At 42.5% G+C, this 19,102-nt stretch overlaps 1 protein-coding gene across 1 annotated transcript in view; it reads right to left on the reverse strand.

Moving 5' to 3' along the window:
* PSMD2 (proteasome 26S subunit ubiquitin receptor, non-ATPase 2) overlaps positions 1-11,091 on the reverse strand; it is a 51,678-nt gene extending 40,587 nt beyond the window's left edge. Inside the window, exons 1-4 of the mRNA XM_070753742.1 lie at positions 10,853-11,091; positions 9,396-9,452; positions 8,666-8,830; positions 727-848 (exon numbers count right to left, since the gene is read on the reverse strand). Of these exons, the coding sequence (XP_070609843.1) occupies positions 727-848; positions 8,666-8,830; positions 9,396-9,452; positions 10,853-11,002 (494 nt within the window). The 5' untranslated portion in view covers positions 11,003-11,091. The remainder of the gene's footprint in view (positions 1-726; positions 849-8,665; positions 8,831-9,395; positions 9,453-10,852) is intronic.
* Positions 11,092-19,102: the final 8,011 nt, after the last annotated feature.

Consider the following 19,102-nt stretch of genomic DNA (forward strand, 5'->3'; position numbering starts at 1 on the left):
TCTCCTGGGGGGAAACAGGGCCGGAAAAGGCAGGGAGAAGCCTCCGTATGGCCTCTCTAGAAATCTCCTGGGAGGAAACAGGGCCTCCACCTTCCCTGTGGTTTCTCCAATCACATGCATTATTTGCTTTTACATTGATTCCTAGGGGAAAAATTGCTTCTTCTTATAAACTTTTCTACTCAAGAACCTGGTCATGGAATGAATTAAGTTCATAAGTAGAGACACCACTGTATTATTGATATTATAGAAAAGTCATAAAATGGGGCAACACTCACTTAATAAACTTATCACTTAACAAATTTGGGGCTCAATTGTGGTCAGGGTAGCATACGGTAGGGCAGAGCAGAGTAGAATATAATAGAATTTTATTGGCCAAGTGTGATTGGACACACAATGAATTTATCAGTGTACATTAAAAAAAAAAAAGATAAATTCGTCAAGAATCATAAGGTAATACTTAATGATAGTCCGGGTATAAATGAGCCATCCAATCATATTATGAACCAGTCAATATAAATTGTAAGGATACAAACAGCAAAGTTACAGTCATAGTCATTAGTGGGAGGAGATGGGTGATGGGAACAATGAGAAGATTAATAGTAATGCAGATTTAGTAAATAGTTTGACAATGTTGGGGGAATTACATTCAGGGAAAAACTGTTCTTGTGTCTCGTTGTTCTGGTGTGCAGATTCCTAGACCATCAAACACCTGAGCTTCCTCCTTACCTGACATATTCATGTCCCCAGGAAGCTAAGGGTTCCTGAGACCCCACCAGCCGATATTTCAGACACTCTCGCTCTCCACTCATTGTCATGGCCAGAACAGATATAATGTCAGCAGCAAAACGCTGTTAAGAAGAAAGAAGTGTTAAGACTATCCATGTTAGGTAGAATCGCGGTGATTAAAATGGACATCTTACCCAAATTCCTCTACCTTTTCCAAACTGCCCCTATTAATATCGAACAAAATTTTTTTAAAGAGATTAATAAAACTTTTTCAAAATTTATTTGGCAAAACAAAAAACCCAGAATTCAATTCAGATACCTCCAAGACACCAAAAACAGAGGAGGATTAGGACTCCCCGATCTGAAACAGTATTACACTGCAGCGTGCCTAACATGGCTAAAGGAGTGGATTAATCTTACTAATAAAAGAATACTGGTACTTGAGGGCCATGATCTACAGTTGGGGTGGCATGCCTATTTATGGAAAGACGATAAACAAAAACAAACTGTCTTTAACAAACACATGATAAGAAAATCTCTCCTTAAAACCTGGTATGAGACTAAAAGAAAATTTTACAACAAAATTCCTAGATGGCTATCTACCATGGAAGCCATAGTATATCCGAATTTAATAGACCCTACCAAGACCATAAAATATAAAGATATTTTACATCCAAATGGAGAAATTAAAACTAAACAAGAATTGGAAATACAAAATTATAGGATGGACGAGTGGACATATATGCAAATAAAATCAAGATATAATAAGGATAAACAAATACCAGGTATAGCAAATTCCACCCAAACTCTAGACAAGATCTTAACAGGAAACGCTGAAAAACAGATAACTAAACTATACCAGATTTTATTAGAACACGAGAAAGAAAAAGAGATGATTAAAAATCCAATGGTAGCCTGGGAGAAAAACCTACAAAGAAAAATCCATATAGCAGAATGGGAGAAAACATGGAATACAATAACCAAAATCACCCTATCATCAGCCTATAAAGAAAACTATTACAAACTATTTTACAGGTGGTATCTACCACCGGCAAGACTTGCCAAAATTTACCCAGCACTACAAAATGTATGTTGGAAATGCAATAAAGAAAAAGGAACTTTCTTCCATATGTGGTGGTCCTGCCCTAAAATCCAAAAAATTTGGGAAACAATTTACAAATGGTTAAAGGAAATCACGAAGGAGGAAATAGAGTACTCACCGGAGGGGATGCTACTCGGAATTTGGAAAAAATCTTACTCGAAACAAACCCTTTTTTTAGTGACTCACATAAATACAGCTACAAGAATTGCAATTGCGCAAACATGGAAGAACAAACAGACCCCCAATATAAATTTAATAATAGAAAAAATATATACATGTGCAGAAATGGATAAATTGACAAACCTACTTAAGGGAAACAGAATCAACGAATCTGAAAGCATGTGGAACAATTGGCACGAGTGGATTCAAAGGAAAAGATTTGTATAACCTTATACAAAATAGCAGTACAAACCTTAAAAAAAAAAAATGAAAATACCATTTGAATGTTTTTACCCTGTTTTGCATTGCATAGTATTAAGTTATTATTATCCATATAACAACTGTAACCGGTAAAAAAGTTGGATAAGACCTGTAAACTGTATAAACAAATTGTGATATATGTATCTATAAAACAATAAAAAGATTTGCAAAAAAAAAAAAAAAAAAAAGACTGTATCAAACAAGACCTCTGGATAAAACGTCTTCAAACAGAAACTGCGTGAATAAATGACAATACTGTATTTCAATTCAGAATTTCCAGGGATGTCTATAGGTAATCTTAGAATTAGAAACATTTGTTTAGTGACCATCCGAAGTTACGATGGTACTGGGGGGAAAAGGGACTTATGACCAATGTTCACACTGATGACTGTTGCATCATCTCCATGGTTACACCATCAAAATCCAGGTGTTTGGCAACTGGCAGGTATTTATGGCCCAGGATCATGTGATCACTATTGGTAATCTTCCCAGCTGGCTTCCGACAAATAAAATCAATGGTCGAATGGTCACTTAATGACATGATCGACAACTGTCTAGCGGTGAAATCTACTTACCTTCCCTACCGGTTCGGGAGTGCACACTTTGCCATCGTTGTATGGGCTTTTTCACCCTCTGCGCATGCTCAGAAGACTTTGCATATGTGCAGAGGATTTTAAAAGAAAATGGCGACATGCGGGTGGGTACAATTGCCACCCTGAGTCGCTTGAGAAGGGCAGCATAGAAATCTAATAAATAAAGTGTCAGTACTACGTACTTCACCGGTTGTGTTTGTCAATATATGAACTAACCAGGATAGAAACATAGAAACATAGAAGTCTGACGGCAGAAAAAGACCTCATGGTCCATCTAGTCTGCCCTTATACTATTTTCTGTATTTTATCTTAGGATGGATATATGTTTATCCCAGGCATGTTTAAATTCAGTTACTGTGGATTTATCTACCACATCTGCTGGAAGTTTGTTCCAAGGATCTACTACTCTTTCAGTAAAATAATATTTTCTCATGTTGCTTTTGATCTTTCCCCCAACTAACTTCAGATTGTGTCCCCTTGTTCTTGTGTTCACTTTCCTATTAAAAACACTTCCCTCCTGGACCTTATTTAACCCTTTAATATATTTAAATGTTTCCATCGTGTCCCCCCCAAATAATGCATGTGATTGGAGAAACCACAGGGAAGGTGGAGGCCCTGTTTCCTCCCAGGAGATTTCTAGAGAGGCCATACGGAGGCTTCTCCCTGCCTTTTCCGGCCCTGTTTCCCCCCAGGAGATTCTTAGAGAAGCCCCACGGAGGCTTCTCCCCGCCTTTTCCGGCCCTGTTTCCCCCCAGGAGATTCCTAGAGAGGCCCCACGGAGGCTTCTACCCGCCTTTTCCGGCCCTGTTTCCCCCCAGGAGATTCCTAGAGAGGCCCCATGGAGGCTTCTCCCTGCCTTTTCCGGCCCTGTTTCCCCCCAGGAGATTCCTAGAGAAGCCCCACGGAGGCTTCTCCCTTTTCCGGCCCTGTTTCCCCCCAGGAGATTCCTAGAGAAGCCCCACGGAGGCTTCTCCCCGCCTTTTCCGGTCCTGTTTCCCCCCAGGAGATTCCTAGAGAGGCCCCACGGAGGCTTCTGCCTGCCTTTTCCGGCCCTGTTTCCCCCCAGGAGATTCCTAGAGAAGCCCCACGGAGGCTTCTGCCTTTTCCGGCCCTGTTTCCCCCCAGGAGATTCCTAGAGAGGCCCCACGGAGGCTTCTCCCTGCCTTTTCCGGCCCTGTTTCCCCCCAGGAGATTCCTAGAGAAGCCCCACTGAGGCTTCTGCCTTTTCTGGCCCTGTTTCCCCCCAGGAGATTCCTAGAGAAGCCCCACGGAGGCTTCTCCCCGCCTTTTCCGGTTCTGTTTCCCCCCAGGAGATTCCTAGAGAGTCCCCACGGAGGCTTCTCCCTGCCTTTTCTGGCCCTGTTTCCCCCCAGGAGATTCCTAGAGAAGCCCCACGGAGGCTTCTCCCTGCCTTTTCCGGCCCTGTTTCCCCCCAGGAGATTCCTAGAGAAGCCCCACGGAGGCTTCTCCCTGCCTTTTCCGGTCCTGTTTCCCCCCAGGAGATTCCTAGAGAAGCCCCACGGAGGCTTCTCCCCGCCTTTTCCGGTCCTGTTTCCCCCCAGGAGATTCCTAGGGAGGCCCCACGGAGGCTTCTCCCTGCCTTTTCTGGCCCTGTTTCCCCCCAGGAGATTCCTAGAGAAGCCCCACGGAGGCTTCTCCCTGCCTTTTCCGGCCCTGTTTCCCCCCAGGAGATTCCTAGAGAAGCCCCACAGAGGCTTCTCCCTGCCTTTTCCGGCCCTGTTTCCCCCCAGGAGATTCCTAGAGAAGCCCCACAGAGGCTTCTCCCTGCCTTTTCCGGCCCTGTTTCCCCCCAGGAGATTCCTAGAGAAGCCCCACAGAGGCTTCTCCCTGCCTTTTCCGGTTACAGTTTCGGAGGCTCAGCTTTGTAAGTGGAAAATGGTTCCTGAGAAGAGGCAAAATAAAAATAAAAATTGAACACCTGGTTCTTATCTAGGAAAGTTTGTAAGTAGAGATGTTCTTAGGTAGAGGTACCACTGTAACAATAATGACCTTCTGTATAGGGAGTTTGTTTTGTTTTAAAATCATGCTATTCTCCTTCCATTGCGGCTGCAGGCATTTAGCAGGCGAAGTCGCCAAGGAGTGGCAGGAAATTGACGAGGCAGACAAGACCCAGAAGGACACACTTCTAACTCTCGTGAAGGAGATCGTGCCGTACAACATGGCCCATAATGCTGAGCACGAGGCCTGTGATTTGCTGATGGAAGTTGAGCAGATGGATATGCTGGAGGAATATATTGATGACAACGCCTATGCCAAAGTTTGTCTCTATTTGACCAGGTGAGGGAACGGCACTTTTTTGGGTTCGTGGAGTTCAGTTCATAAGAGTTGGCAAGGCTGAATTCAGCCCCTGAGATCAATCCTTGGATGAACGTAGAGATCCAGATTAAAATCCTCATTGTCAGTGACTATCCAAACCAAATTTCTCTGTATAATTGGTTCTAAGGTTCAATTACCAAAGGTTTTTTTCTCCCCAAGGCTTAATTGGAAATTACATTCCTATCCCTCTGATCCTTTATTCTTTTTCTGCACTCTGAAACAATGCAGAAGAACAGATCTTAATCTTCTTCCGTGTGATATCTTTTCATGAAGAATGCTATCTGCCTCTACCTTCTCAAAACTATATAGAAACATAGAAGTCTGACGGCAGAAAAAGACCTCATGGTCCAGCTAGTCTGCCCTTATACTATTTCCTGTATTTTATCTTACAATGGATATATGTTTGTCCCAGGCATGTTTAAATTCAGTTACTGTGGATTTACCAACCACGTCTGCTGGAAGTTTGTTCCAAGGATCTACTACTCTTTCAGTCAAATAGTATTTTCTCATGTTGCTTTTGATCTTTCCCCCAACTAACTTCAGATTGTGTCCCCTTGTTCTTGTGTTCACTTTCCTATTAAAAACACTTCCCTCCTGGACCTTATTTAACCCTTTGACATATTTAAATGTTTCGATCATGTCCCCCCTTTTCCTTCTGTCCTCCAGACTATACAGATTGAGTTCATTAAGTCTTTCCTGATACGTTTTATGCTTAAGACCTTCCACCATTCTTGTAGCCCGTCTTTGGACCCGTTCAATTTTGTCAATATCTTTTTGTAGGTGAGGTCTCCAGAACTGAACACAGTATTCCAAATGTGGTCTCACCAGCATTCTATATAGTGGGATCATAATCTCCCTCTTCCTGCTTGTATGTTTGGAGGAATTAGTATGTTACTTTAAGGGCTAGGGCTGCAATTAGCCATAAAAGGGAGAGATGTGTTGCTCTCAGTTGTTTTGTTGGTGGCTATTGCAGTTAGCCTTGCTAATGCTTGCTGAAAAAATACTGCTGTGTACTAAGTATTACTGTGTGCTAATATATTGCTGTGTATTTAATACTGCTGTGTGCTAATATATTGTGGTGTATTAAATATTTGTCTATGTACTTGCAGTGTGCTAGTATTAGTCTGTATTATATTTATGGTATTGTATGCAACTGTGTGAGAATATTATTGGTTAGCTGCTGTATGTACAGAACTGTATATTCTGGTATCTGATTTGTATATGATTGCTTGACTTGGATATGTATGTAGTTGACTGTTTACTGATTAATCTATTGTACTTTGTAAATAATATATATTTATATTAGTCTGTGTTATTGGATTAACAACCACCACTGCCACATATACTCTATTTCTAAGTTTAGGATTCTAACATTGGTTATAAGTCCAGTATGGAATGCTAACATAAATAAATAGTGAAAGGAATGGGCCCACCAGCTTGGCAATAGCAATAAGTAATAGTATTTAGACTTATATACCGCCTCATAGTGCTTTTACAGCCCTCTCTAAGCGGTTTATAGAATCAGCATATTTGCCCTCAACAGTCTGACTCCTCATTTTACCCCCCTCGGAAGGATGGAAGGCTGAGTCAACCTTGAGCCAGTGGTGAAATTTGAACTGCTGAACTAGTTAGCAGTTAGCTGAAGTAGCCTGCAGTGCTGCACTCTAACCACTATGTCACCCCCGGCGTCAACCCAGCTCAATGAGGTCTTGGGAATAGAGTGACTAGTCACTCAACTGGCTTTAATTGTCTTTAATAGCCTCTAGCGAAACTGGCTCTCACTTGCCATCCAGTTTATGTTCTATTTTGTTTATTTAGAAAATGTATATATTGCTGCCTACTCGCCCAAGGCGACTCAGGGTGGCATACAAGGATATAAAAGCACAATATAAAAGAAAATAATAATAAAAAATTAAAATACGTAATAGAATAATAACCCCCACCCTTTCATCCTGACGACAACGCACATTCATATTAGCCATTTTATGGGCTGTCTCCTGCTCTGGCTTCCCCAGGCCCACTGGCAGAATCACACTTTCAGAGTCTTCCAGCAGAATGTTAGAGAGGGGGCCAGTCTAATTTCTGGGGTGATGATATTCCAGGAGGGAGCCACCATGGAGAAGGCCCTTGCTCTGGGTCCTGTCAGATGTACCTCCTTAAGGGCGGGACCTACAACATTCTTTGCCTCCCCACTCCAGTGCATCGGGTAGATGTGACAGGTAAGAGAGTTTCGATGTTTGTAATGGAGTCAGTTGAGGTTTGGGGTTACAGCCACGTTACGCTAAGTGTTATTTCTCTATTTGGAATAGAATTGCTCTGTCTGCGGAAAGTCTGGAAAGCTGCAACTGTAAGTCAGTGAAACTGGAGACTCATAAAAGGATGCATAATTAGCTTTCACCTTCGGTAGCAGCCTAGCCACTGGACTAGGCTGCTGGATCTTTTAACCTCCTTAGTGAGAAGCTGCCAAGATGAATTCACATGTATGAATTTGGCTGGTATAAATGATGCTTTCTATAGAAAAAGATTGAATTGAAATATCAGCGAGTGGATTCCTCCTTTGTTTTCAATCTGAGTAGGCCCGAGATGGAACAGAGACAGTCCCTCAGATCAGTGTTTCCCAAGCTTGACAATTTGAAGAGATCTGGACTTCAACTCCCAGAATTCCCCTGGCTGGGGAATTCTGGGAGTTGAAGTCCAGATAGAAACATAGAAGACTGACGGCAGAAAAAGACCTCATGGTCCATCTAGTCTGCCCTTATACTATTTCCTGTATTTTATCTTAGGATGGATCTATGTTTATCCTAGGCACGTTTAAATTCAGTTACTGTGGATTTACCAACCACGTCTGCTGGAAGTTTGTTCCAAGCATCTACTACTCTTTCAGTAAAATATTTTCTCACATTGCTTCTGATCTTTCCCCCACCTAACCTCAGATTGTGCCCTTTTGTTCTTATGTTCACTTTCCTACTAAAAACACTTCCCTCCTGAACTTTATTTAACCCTTTAATATATTTAAATGTTTCCATCATGCCCCCCCCCCCTTTCCTTCTGTCCTCCAGACTATACAGATTGAGTTTATTAAGTCCAAGTTTGATTTATTTTGAGTTTTATTGTGTTAAGATCTCTTCAAGATGCCAAGCTTGGGAAACACTGCCTCAGATAACCTGGTCCCCAGCAATGAAGGGCTTTAAAGGTGATAACCAGCACCTTGAATTGCATCCGGAAGCAAATGGGCAACCAATGCAGTTCCCGCAGGAGAGGTGATACGTGCGCATACTGAGATCTGCACAAAACCATTTTGGACACCATGGGAAGGTCTAATGTGAATAGATTGATCCTTGGAGCAAAGCAAAAGGAGCAAAGCAAATTGGTGTTGAGATTTTTGACAACCAGGGACCAATTTGCTAGCTAGCTATTAGAAGGGACAAAATGAAAAATGGTAAAAAGTAGCACCAATGCTTCTTTCAAACCAATCCAAGCTGCGCACCTTGTTTTCCCCAGCGGCCATGTTTTCGTAGATCTCTTTCAATTTGCCGTAGTGTGGCCGCAGGAACTTCAAGGGCTTGGGCACGGAAGTCATGGAGGTCGTGGAAGAGCGTATCTGCCTGCGAAGTTCCTCCAGGGCCGGGCGATAAAGATCCGTGTCTTGCTCCTGCAATCAGATCGGTTGTTATTAGGAAGGAAACAAAAATTTACCTGCCAAGGCCTCCCTGCGAAATTGCTGCTTCCGTTAAATATGGTCAGGATGAATCAGCTGAAAACTTTGCTATGGGACCTGCACTAACAGCATGTTTACTAGAAGCAAGCATTAACTGTTTTGTTAAGAAGAGCCCTGAGGGATCAGGCAACTGCTCCATTCAGTCCACCATTTTTAGACTATGTGTACTTCTGTTGACAGCTTTACTTGAAATACCATTTTTATAAATAGCAAGTGAAGGTTTGGATAGATCAACACTGTCAAATAGTGCTGCCTTCGCCAGCTCCCAGGAGCACTCCAAAGGCCTCCAAAATCCTCAGCACACCTGGTTTTTAGCGAAAACGGGATACACGGGGCTGGATTTCACGAGGCCAAACTTGACTGTATTTGATGTATAGGACAGACTAACATTTACACCCTCTTTTTTTTTTGAGGGGGGGGGGAGTGTGTGTCTTATATTCCAATAAGTACAGTAAGTATATTCTGATATCCCACAAGTTCAGTCGAGAAGATAACTTACTCCCAAGCGTTCCACAAGCATTTCCAGCTCATCTTGTAATTGTTTGTCTTCCTCCGACTGTAAAGAATGAAGGGGAAAAAATGTGAAAATCCAGGTTTTTCCAAAAGACTAAATTTTTCAACTATTCTGAACTAAAACTGAACTGTAACTGATGGATGAAACAGGAATACAGTACAAAGCAATTTAACAGCAAGTTGACAATGGCACCCTAACTTGGATTTAATCATTAATACATGCAAATGAAGAAACATATGAAATTCAAGTGGTGAGAGAAATCTCTATGAAACCAATTGAGAAAAATAGCAACAATTTACAAGCTGGCTCATACTTGGTTGTCCACCAACTAAAGGAGGAAGGCTCACGAATCCCACTTAGAGGCAGGCCAGAGGAGGTGTTTCTAAAGATGCGATCGTGGCTTTCCTTTCCGGGGGAGGAAAATAAGATTTTTATTTATTTATACTGGTAGTCCTTAACTTACAGTCGTTTGTTTAGTGACTGTTCAAAGTTCTGTCACCAAGACAAGGGACTTGTTACCATTTTTCATCCTTATAACCGTTGTGTTATCCCCATGGTCACCTGAACAAAATTCAAACCCCTTAGCAACTTACTCCTATTTATGACAGTTGCCATGTTTGTGGGGTCAAATAGATGAGCCAAGGTGGCGCAGTGGGTAGAGTGCAGTACTGCAGGCCACTAAAGGTGACTGTTAGATCTGCAGGTCAGCGGTTCAAATCTCATCACCGGCTCAAGGTTGACTCAGCCTTCCATCCTTCCGAGGTGGGTCAAATGAGGACCCGGATCGTGAGGGCAATAGGCTGGCTCTGTTAAAAAGTGCTATTGCTAACATGTTGTAAGCCACCCTGAGTCTAAGGAGAAGGGCAGCATAAAAAACAGAATAAAATAAAATAAAAAAATAAATAAAACAAATCCCCCTTTTTCCACCCATGAGCAAAATCGAAGGAAAAACTGGATTTGCTCAACCACCGCGCGACTCAGTTAACGATAGTGATTCACTTAACAACTGTGGCAAGCAAGGTCGTAACATGGGGCAAAACCCATTGAAGGATTTAACTGGGCAATAAGAAATCGGTTTTGGGGGGTCGTAAGTCGAGGACTAACCCCAATTGTGGTCGTAAGTCGAGGACTACCTGCATTCCGCCTTTTATTCTCTTTATAAGGTACCTCAAGGCGGCAAACGTGCGCAAAGCTCCTGTTTTTACCCTAACAACAGCCCTGCGAGGTGGGTTGGGCCGAGCGCGGGTGACCCGGCTCAAAACTGGGACGCCACTCTGCACATGCTCAGAGGCAGGCGAGTTTCTCTACCAGCCCAGGCCGGCGAGGAAGGGTCTCCAGCCCGGGCTGCGGATGATGGGCCGCAAAAGCGCCGAATTAAAGCGCGTTTCCCGGCTCCGGGCCTGGCCGTGACTCAGCGCGGCTTTTTCTCGGCGGCCTCTCACCAGCTCCTGCTCCTTATCCGCCGCGGGAGCGTTGGGGTCCTTCTTGTCTTTGCTCCAGGGCCCCGTCAGCTTGTCGTCTCCGGAGCCGGGCGTCGAGCCCCCGGCCTGAGACCGCCTCTGACAACCGCTGCCGCCGCCTCCGTCCTCCATCACAAGCCGCTTCCTCTCAGAGGCCGACGGAGGCACTGCGCACGCGCCGGGATCTTCACGAGGGGAGGAGCCTCCGTCAGCCAATCCGTGACTCAGGCGGGGAGGGAAAGGACGGGCCGCGAGCGCCGGCGGATGTCGGGCAGCGTCGAGGGAGGTGGGAGGGGCGAGAGAAGACGGGGAGAGCCAAGCTAGGAGAGGGGGCGGGGCCAACTGAGGCAAAGGGCCACGTGCAGATCTCTCCGCCTCTCCAGGTGGGCGGGGGTCTGGTTTCTCGCCGCCCCCGTTTCCAGGTTACAGATGCAAATTAAGAGTTGGAAGACACCTTGTAAGGCCATCTAGTCCAGGGGTAGGCAACGTTGGCTCTTCTATCAGTTGAGGACTTCAACTCTCAGAATTCCTGAGCCAAACATGCTAGCTCAGGAATTCTGGGAGTTGACGTCCACACCTCATAGAAGACCCAATTTTGCCTCCAAGCAGGCCCTACGTGGAACGAAGCGTGGAACTCATTACCGGACTCCATAGTGTCATCCCCAAACCCCCAACACTTTACCCTTGGATTATCTACGGTTGACCTATCCAGATTCCTAAGAGGTCAGTAAGGGGCGAGTACAAGTGCACTCGAGTGCCTTCCGTCCCCTGTCCTATTGCTCTCCTATACTGTATCTCCTATACCTTTCTTCTATTCCTATGTCTCTTCTTCTATTCTTTCACTGATATGTTCTATTACCATATCTCCTTTTCTATTCTTTGTTAGATATATTTTACTATGAGTATCTCCTCTATAACCTTCATCGTGTATTTTACTATGTGTATACCCATTAAAGCCCTCATTGTGTATTGGACAAAATCAATCAATCAATAAAATAATAAATACATCAGTTCTGACAAATGGCAGTCCAATCTCTTCTTGAACGTCGACTTCATCCTTTGAAGACTTACAGTTTATTCCATAATTTCAATTTTCAGCTTTAGTACTTTCTGATCTCCACTTTTTTATGTTTATTCTATTATTTATTCTATGATCTTCTGAGTTTGCCACATCCACACTTCCTCGTTTTCAATCACAGTTAAATTTGGTTTGCCTCAGTTTATATTTTTAAATCACACAATATAAGAACTTAAGATCTTAATTCGTTCCTTGACCAGGTTCTTAAGTAGAAAAGTTCATAAGTAGAAGGGATTTTTCCCATAGAAATCAATGTAGAATAGAATATATAGATGAAAGGTATAGGAGACCGCCTTCTGCCGCAGGAATCCCAGCGACCAGTGAGGTCCCACAGACTTGGTCTCCTTAGGGTCCCGTCGACCAAACAATGTCAGCTAGCGGGACCTAGGGGAAGAGCCTTCTCTGTGTGGGCCCAGCCCTCTGGAATCAGCTCCCTCTGGAGATTCGCACTGCCCCCACCCTCCTCGCCTTCCGGAAGAGTTTAAAAACTCATCTTTGCCGCCAGGCCTGGACTTCCTTAAATCTTCCCCCTTGACCAATGAATGCTTTAGTTTGACTGTTGAATGAATGATATTGATGGTATTTATTTTTAATTAGAATTTTAAAGACTTGTTTTTTAATGTATTAATTGGATTGCTATTACTGTATTCTTGTTTTTCTGTACATGCTGTGAGCCGTCCTGAGTCCTCGGAGAGGGGCGGCACACAAATCCAATTAAATAACTAAATAACTAAATAACTAGATAGATAGATAGATAGATAGATAGATAGATAGATAGATAGATAGATGATTGACAGAGCAGATGATGGATGGATGGATGGATGGATAGATAGATAGATAGATGATAGACAGATGACAGATGATAGATAGATACATAGATGTATATATAGAGAGATAAATAAATACATAAATACGTAAATACAGTGTTCCCTCGATTTTCGCGGGGGATGTGTTCCGAGACTGCCCGCGAAAGTCGAATTTCCGCGAAGTAGAGATGCGGAAGTAAATACACCATTTTTGGCTATGGACAGTATCACAAGCCATCCCTTAACACTTTAAACCCCTAAATTACCATTTCCCATTCCCTTAACAACCATTTACTCACCATTATTACTGATACTCACCATTGAATAAGACACTTAGTGATCCTGATATTTATAAACATAATTATTTATAACAATAATTATTTTTTTGTTATTTATTTGAAAAAAATTATAGTTTGGCAATAATGAATGACGTCATCGGGTGGGAAAAACCGTGGTATAGGAAAAAAACCGCAAAGTATTTTTTAATTAATATTTTTTGAAAAACCGTGGCATAGGCTATTCGCGAAGTTCGAACCCGCGAAAATCGAGGGAATAAATAAATAAAATAAATGGCTTTTGGGGGGGTCGGGAAAACCTTTCACATGAACTGGCCTTGAGCCCAAGGTTTTGCCTCGTAGAAGTAAACAGTCGAGGGCGGGCAGCAATAGAAAATAAAATTCTTCAAATTGATTTATGTCTAAAATCTCTGCGGAATTCTATTTCTGAATCACTGATACATCACACAAGGTTAGGATGTACAGCAAATCGGGACATCAACCAATTTGTGAAAGGGAGAGAATTATCTTGCTCTCTAAGCTGTCCCTGAGAATGACAAAATTAAAAGGTCAGAACAACCATTTTGCTGATCAAGGGTCGGGAGAGATGTTTCCTGTAACAAAATCTCTAACTGGACTCTTTTTCCCCCCTTCTCCGTAAACGATTTCTGCCTGCATATAAGGTTTTACACAAAGCTGTACTAACGCTTCATGTGTATTCCTCTGTTTATACAACCAAGGATCGTATTAGCTTATTTTGGATAATACGAAATATCATTCATGATATAACATTTAATTACAGTACTGTCAGATGAGATTCAATTGTTAAAGTCTTTGCTTGTTCGTTTTACACTGTGGCCACTACACTACACTACACTACACTGCGGTGAGGAGTGAGTGCGTTATAATAAAAACATTTGTTTGGAATCTCGCTGTCTCTCTCTGTGTATTTGAGAACAGTCTTTGCCATTAATCAGACCTCTTCCCTTCCTCAGCTGACAACTGTCTCCTCACTAAGCTTAGGATCGGTCCCAAGGATTCAGGCATCCTAACTTCCAATGTTACGTCCATCACTCGCTGACGAATTGCTATTCTCTGATACATGGTAGATACATCTCGGTGGCCATAAATCAAGAGGGCACAGGATCATTTTTTTTAGCAACCTAGCCATACAAATGTTTCTTTGAGCATCCTTCATGTTCATAATTTTGAGGGCTCCTGCCTTTTTTCTTCTTCTTCTTCTTCTTCTTCTTCTTCTTCTTCTTCTTCTTCTTCTTCTTCTTCTTCTCCTCCTCCTCCTCCTCCTCCTCCTCCTTGTCCTTGTCCTTCTCGTTCTTCTTCTTGTCCTTGTCCTTCTTCTTCTCCTCCTCCTCCTCCTTGTCCTTCTCCTTGTCCTTCTTCTTCTTCTCCTTGTCCTTCTTCATCATCTTCTTCCTCTCCTCCTCCTCCTCCTCTTCTTCTCCTCCTCCTTGTCCTTCTTCTTCTCCTTGTCCTTCTTCTCCTCCTCCTCCTCTTCTTCTTCTTCTTCTCCTCCTCCTCCTTGTCCTTGTCCTTCTTCTTCTTCTCCTTGTCCTTCTTCTCCTCCTCCTCCTCCTCCTCTTCTTCTTCTCCTCCTCCTCCTTGTCCTTGTCCTTCTTCTTCTTCTCCTTGTCCTTCTCCTCCTCCTCCTCTTCTTCTCCTCCTTGTCCTTGTCCTTTTTCTTCATCTTCTTCTTCCTCCTCTCCTCCTCCTCCTCCTCCTCTTCTTCTTCTTCCTCTTCTCCTCCTCCATTCTCTCTCTCTCTCTCTCTCTCTCTCTCTCTCTCTCTCTCTCTCTCTCTCTCTTTCTCTCTTCCTTCCTTTGCAATCTGGCTATGCCACATACAAAGTCTTGAATGTGCTTACTGCGCCTCTGGCATTTGTTCAACACTTGGAATGATGGATTGTCCAAGCCAGCTTGGTTTGTTCATCTAACCAAGGTGAAGACTAACCGATCTCGGTGGTATCTTTATTTATTATTTACGTACTCCAGCAATGATTTATCGATTGAGACTGTAGTTCTCTACCCCCTGATTTACATAGCCATTTATCTTACGAGTGGCAACTCTGTGTGGCAAACACAAGATTTAAAAAACTGACAAAAACAAATGAAAGGATCAACAACAAAATGCAACAAGAACAGAACGGTGCCCAAGGGCGATCTTTCGGAACCCGGATACCAGGGCAATCATACTAAAAAAATCAAATTGATGTTATCCGGTATATTTAACTATAATGAGCAAAGACAGTCCTTGTTCCGGGGAAGTAATGTGATTTTCTCGTTCTGTGCTGCTATTGGATCAATTTGGTTTTGATGTCTTGATAACACGGTTAGCCTTTCTGCACTGGGAGCTTGACTCACTCGCAAGCTATTTTTCAAAATGTTCGTCTTGTTTTTTCTTAAGCAGTGTGCATCACCAAGGAGTTGCTAACCTGAAAATAAGAACAAGGGTGGGGATTTCATTCTCCCCAAAGCTCTGGTAGTCCTTGACTTAAAACAGGTTACTTGGAGCCTGTTTGAAGTCCCCCATCCCAGGAATGGGACAGCTGGCCACAGTACTCTTCTTCAACATCTTCATCAATGACTTGGATGAGGGGACAGATGGGGAACTCATCAAATTAAGACCAAGTTATTAAGTAGAAAAGTTTGTAAGAAGAAGCCATTTTTCTCATAGGAATCAATGTAAAAGCAAATAATTTGTGCGATTGGGGGAACCACAGGGAGGGAGGAGGCCCTGTTTCCTCCCAGGAGATTCTTAGAGTGGCCCCACGGAGGCTTCTTCCCACCTTTCCCGGCCCTGTTTCCTCCCAGGAGATTCTTAGGCCCCACGGAGGCTTCTCCCCACCTTTCCCGGCGCTGTTTCCTCCCAGGAGATTCTTAGAGAGGCCCAACGGAGGCTTCTCCCCACCTTTCCCGGCCCTGTTTCCTCCCTGGAGATTCTTAGAGAGGCCCCACGGAGGCTTCTTCCCGCCTTTTCCGGCCCTGTTTCCTCCCAGGACATTCCTAGAGAGGCCCCACGGAGGCTTCTTGCTGCCTTTTCCGGTTACAGTTTCAGAGGCTCGGGTTTGTAATTGGAAAATGGTTCTTGAGAAGAGGCAAAAAAATCTTGAACACCCGGTTCTTATCTAGAAAAGTTCGTGTAGTAGAGGAATTCTTAAGTAGGGCTACCACTGTATTATTTTCTATTGCTATCTTTGCAACTCTGGGAGAATCTGTCCCATTTTGCCAATCCTGATGCTCTTTATTTATTTATATTTCTTCATTTGTATCTCACCTTTATAGTTTTTACAAATAACTCAGTGTGATAAATACCTCCTGTTTTCTCCACAACCACCCTGGGTGTTGGGTTAAGCTAAAAACAGAGCCCAAAGTCACCCAGCCAAGTTTCATGCCTAAGGTGGCATTAGAATCCACAGTCTTCTGCTGGTTGGCTGAACGTCGCCCAGCTGCCATTCATGCCTAAAGTGGGACTAGAACTCACAGTCTCCTGGTGATTGGCCCAAATCCACCCAACGTAAGTATTATTTGGATGCTGGGTCCGTGGCTTCCAAACCATGGTTTGTGGCCTAACCCATTGTGTAAACTCAACTGCAAAACTGAATTACATAAACCATAGCTTTGTCGTTCAATTTTATTCACAGACAAAATTCCCAAAAGCTAGTTACTAATACAAACTTGGCATGGGATAAAAGTTTAACACAATATTAACTAATATTAATTAATATTACAAAACAGAATAAAATCCCCAACTCACTGATTTGTTATGAAAAGCTTTGTTTTTATAGCCATCCGTAAAAACCCAGCTGTAGCCACTGAAATCTCACTATTTTCATCTGCCAATAACATTTTTGCATGCTCAGAAGTATGTTTTCCTTATTTAGATTTCAAAACAGGGCACATAGTTTCCTACCAAAGACTCGTAAAAAAATTCACAGTACAATAAAATGTGTTCCATCATTTCAGCACCAGTACAATTACAGGGACATAATCTTTGAGAGAGTGGATTTTTTTAAAAAAAATTTTTAAAACAACCTGCCCTTTACAGTACTTTGATGGCAACACATTTAATCTGGCTTTTGAAATACCCATTCTGTTCACTTAGAGATGAGCTTACAGTGAATAAGGGGTTTTTAAAAAAATATTTTTATTGAGATATATATTTTGAAAAGACATTACAAAAAAAAAGAAGACAAACAAAACAAACATTAATACAAATATAAATCTTAGTGTTTTCAAGTGGGTCTACATCCATGTTATAACAATTATATCAATATATTGCATATTTATACATCTGTACACATTATTTTATATAATACTCCATTTCTCACTGTGATTAAAGTTTTCTTTTTTGTATCCATTTATATCATTTTGTCCAGATGGAATCATAATCTGAATCTTTTTTTATCGTTCAATTCCATGGTTAATCGATCCATTTCTGCACATTCGTATATTTTTAAAATCATTTCCTTGTCTCCTGGCGTCTTTGAGTCTTTCCATTTTTGTGCCTATGTAATTCTTGCTGCCATTACAAGTGCAGTAATAAATATTTGTGGTTTCTTGGGTATGTTTTTCTAATAATGCCTAAGAGGGAAAAATTCCGGGGTGAATTCAATGGTAATTTCTATCATTTCTTGTAACCATCTATTGAGTCTCCTCCAATATTTTTGGCTTTTGAATATCTGGCTTTTGAAATACCAATTCTGTTCACTTAGGCATGAACTTACAGTAAATAAGGGAATAAAACAAGGTTTATGCATGATGAATGAAGCCTGTCAACAGCCCCTGGAAGTGCTGTGAGAGCCAGCTTTAAACAGCCCGGTTCTGATTTCTACAGCTAAAATGTCCAGTTCCTCTTAAGAAGTAGCTTGATGATCCCCTGGTCAGCTGCTTCCAATAAGAATCTAGAATGGATCAACCATGTAAATATGAGCCAACAGTGTGTGGCTGCAATCAACAGAGCCAATGGAATACTAGGTTACATTAACAAAAGAACAGAATCAAGATCTTCTGAAGTATGAATACCTCTTTATAAATCCCTAGTAAAACCACACTTGGAATTCTGCATACAAGTTATGACTTGGTTATGACCTATAAAGCCCTTCATGGCATTGGACCAGAATACCTTCGGGACCGCCTTCTGCCACACGAATCCCAGCGACCGATTAGGTCCCACAGAGTTGGCCTTCTCTGGGTTCTGTTGACAAAACAATATTGTCTGGCGGGACCCAGGGGAAGAGCCTTCTCTGTGGTGGCCCCGGCCCTCTGGAATCAACTCCCCCAGAGATTAGGACTGCCCCTACCCTCCTTGCCTTTTACAAACTCTTGAAAACCCACCTATCTCGCCAGGCATGGGGAAATTGATATATACCCCTCGGCTGTTCCGTTTTATGTATGATTTGTTTGGGTTGTATGATTGTTTTTTAATAAGGTTTTTAAAATTGTTTTTAATATTGGGTTTATATTTTGTATTGCTTGTTGTGAGCCACTCTGAGTCCTCGGAGAGGGGCGGCATACAAATCTAATATATTATTATTATTATTATTATTATTATTATTATTATTATTATTATTATCCAGTTTTGGTCTCTCCAATACAAAAAAGATGTTGAGAATTTTGGAAAGAGTTCAACAAAGATGATTAGGGACCTAGACGCTATAACATACAAAGAAGGATTGTGGGACCTGAGTATACTCATCACCTGGAGGTTCGACTACTGTAACGCTCTTTAATGGGGCTACCTTTGAAGAGTGTTTGGAAACTTCAGATCGTGCAGAATGCAGCTGTGAGAGCAATCATGGGGTTCCCCAGGTATGCCCATGTTTCGCCAACACTCCGCAGTCTGCATTGGTTGCCGATCAGTTTCCGGTCACAATTCAAAGTGTTGGTTATGACTTATAAAGCCCTTCATGGCATCGGACCAGAATATCTACGGGATTGCCTTCTGCCACACGAATCCCAGTGACCAGTTAGGTCCCACAGAGTTGGCCTGCTCCGGATCCCGTAGACTAAACAATGTCATCTGGCGGGACCTAGGGGAAGAGCCTTCTCTGTGGCA

Source organism: Erythrolamprus reginae, chromosome 5 (genome assembly GCF_031021105.1).
Source record: "Erythrolamprus reginae isolate rEryReg1 chromosome 5, rEryReg1.hap1, whole genome shotgun sequence".
Classification (NCBI taxonomy): domain Eukaryota; kingdom Metazoa; phylum Chordata; class Lepidosauria; order Squamata; family Dipsadidae; genus Erythrolamprus; species Erythrolamprus reginae.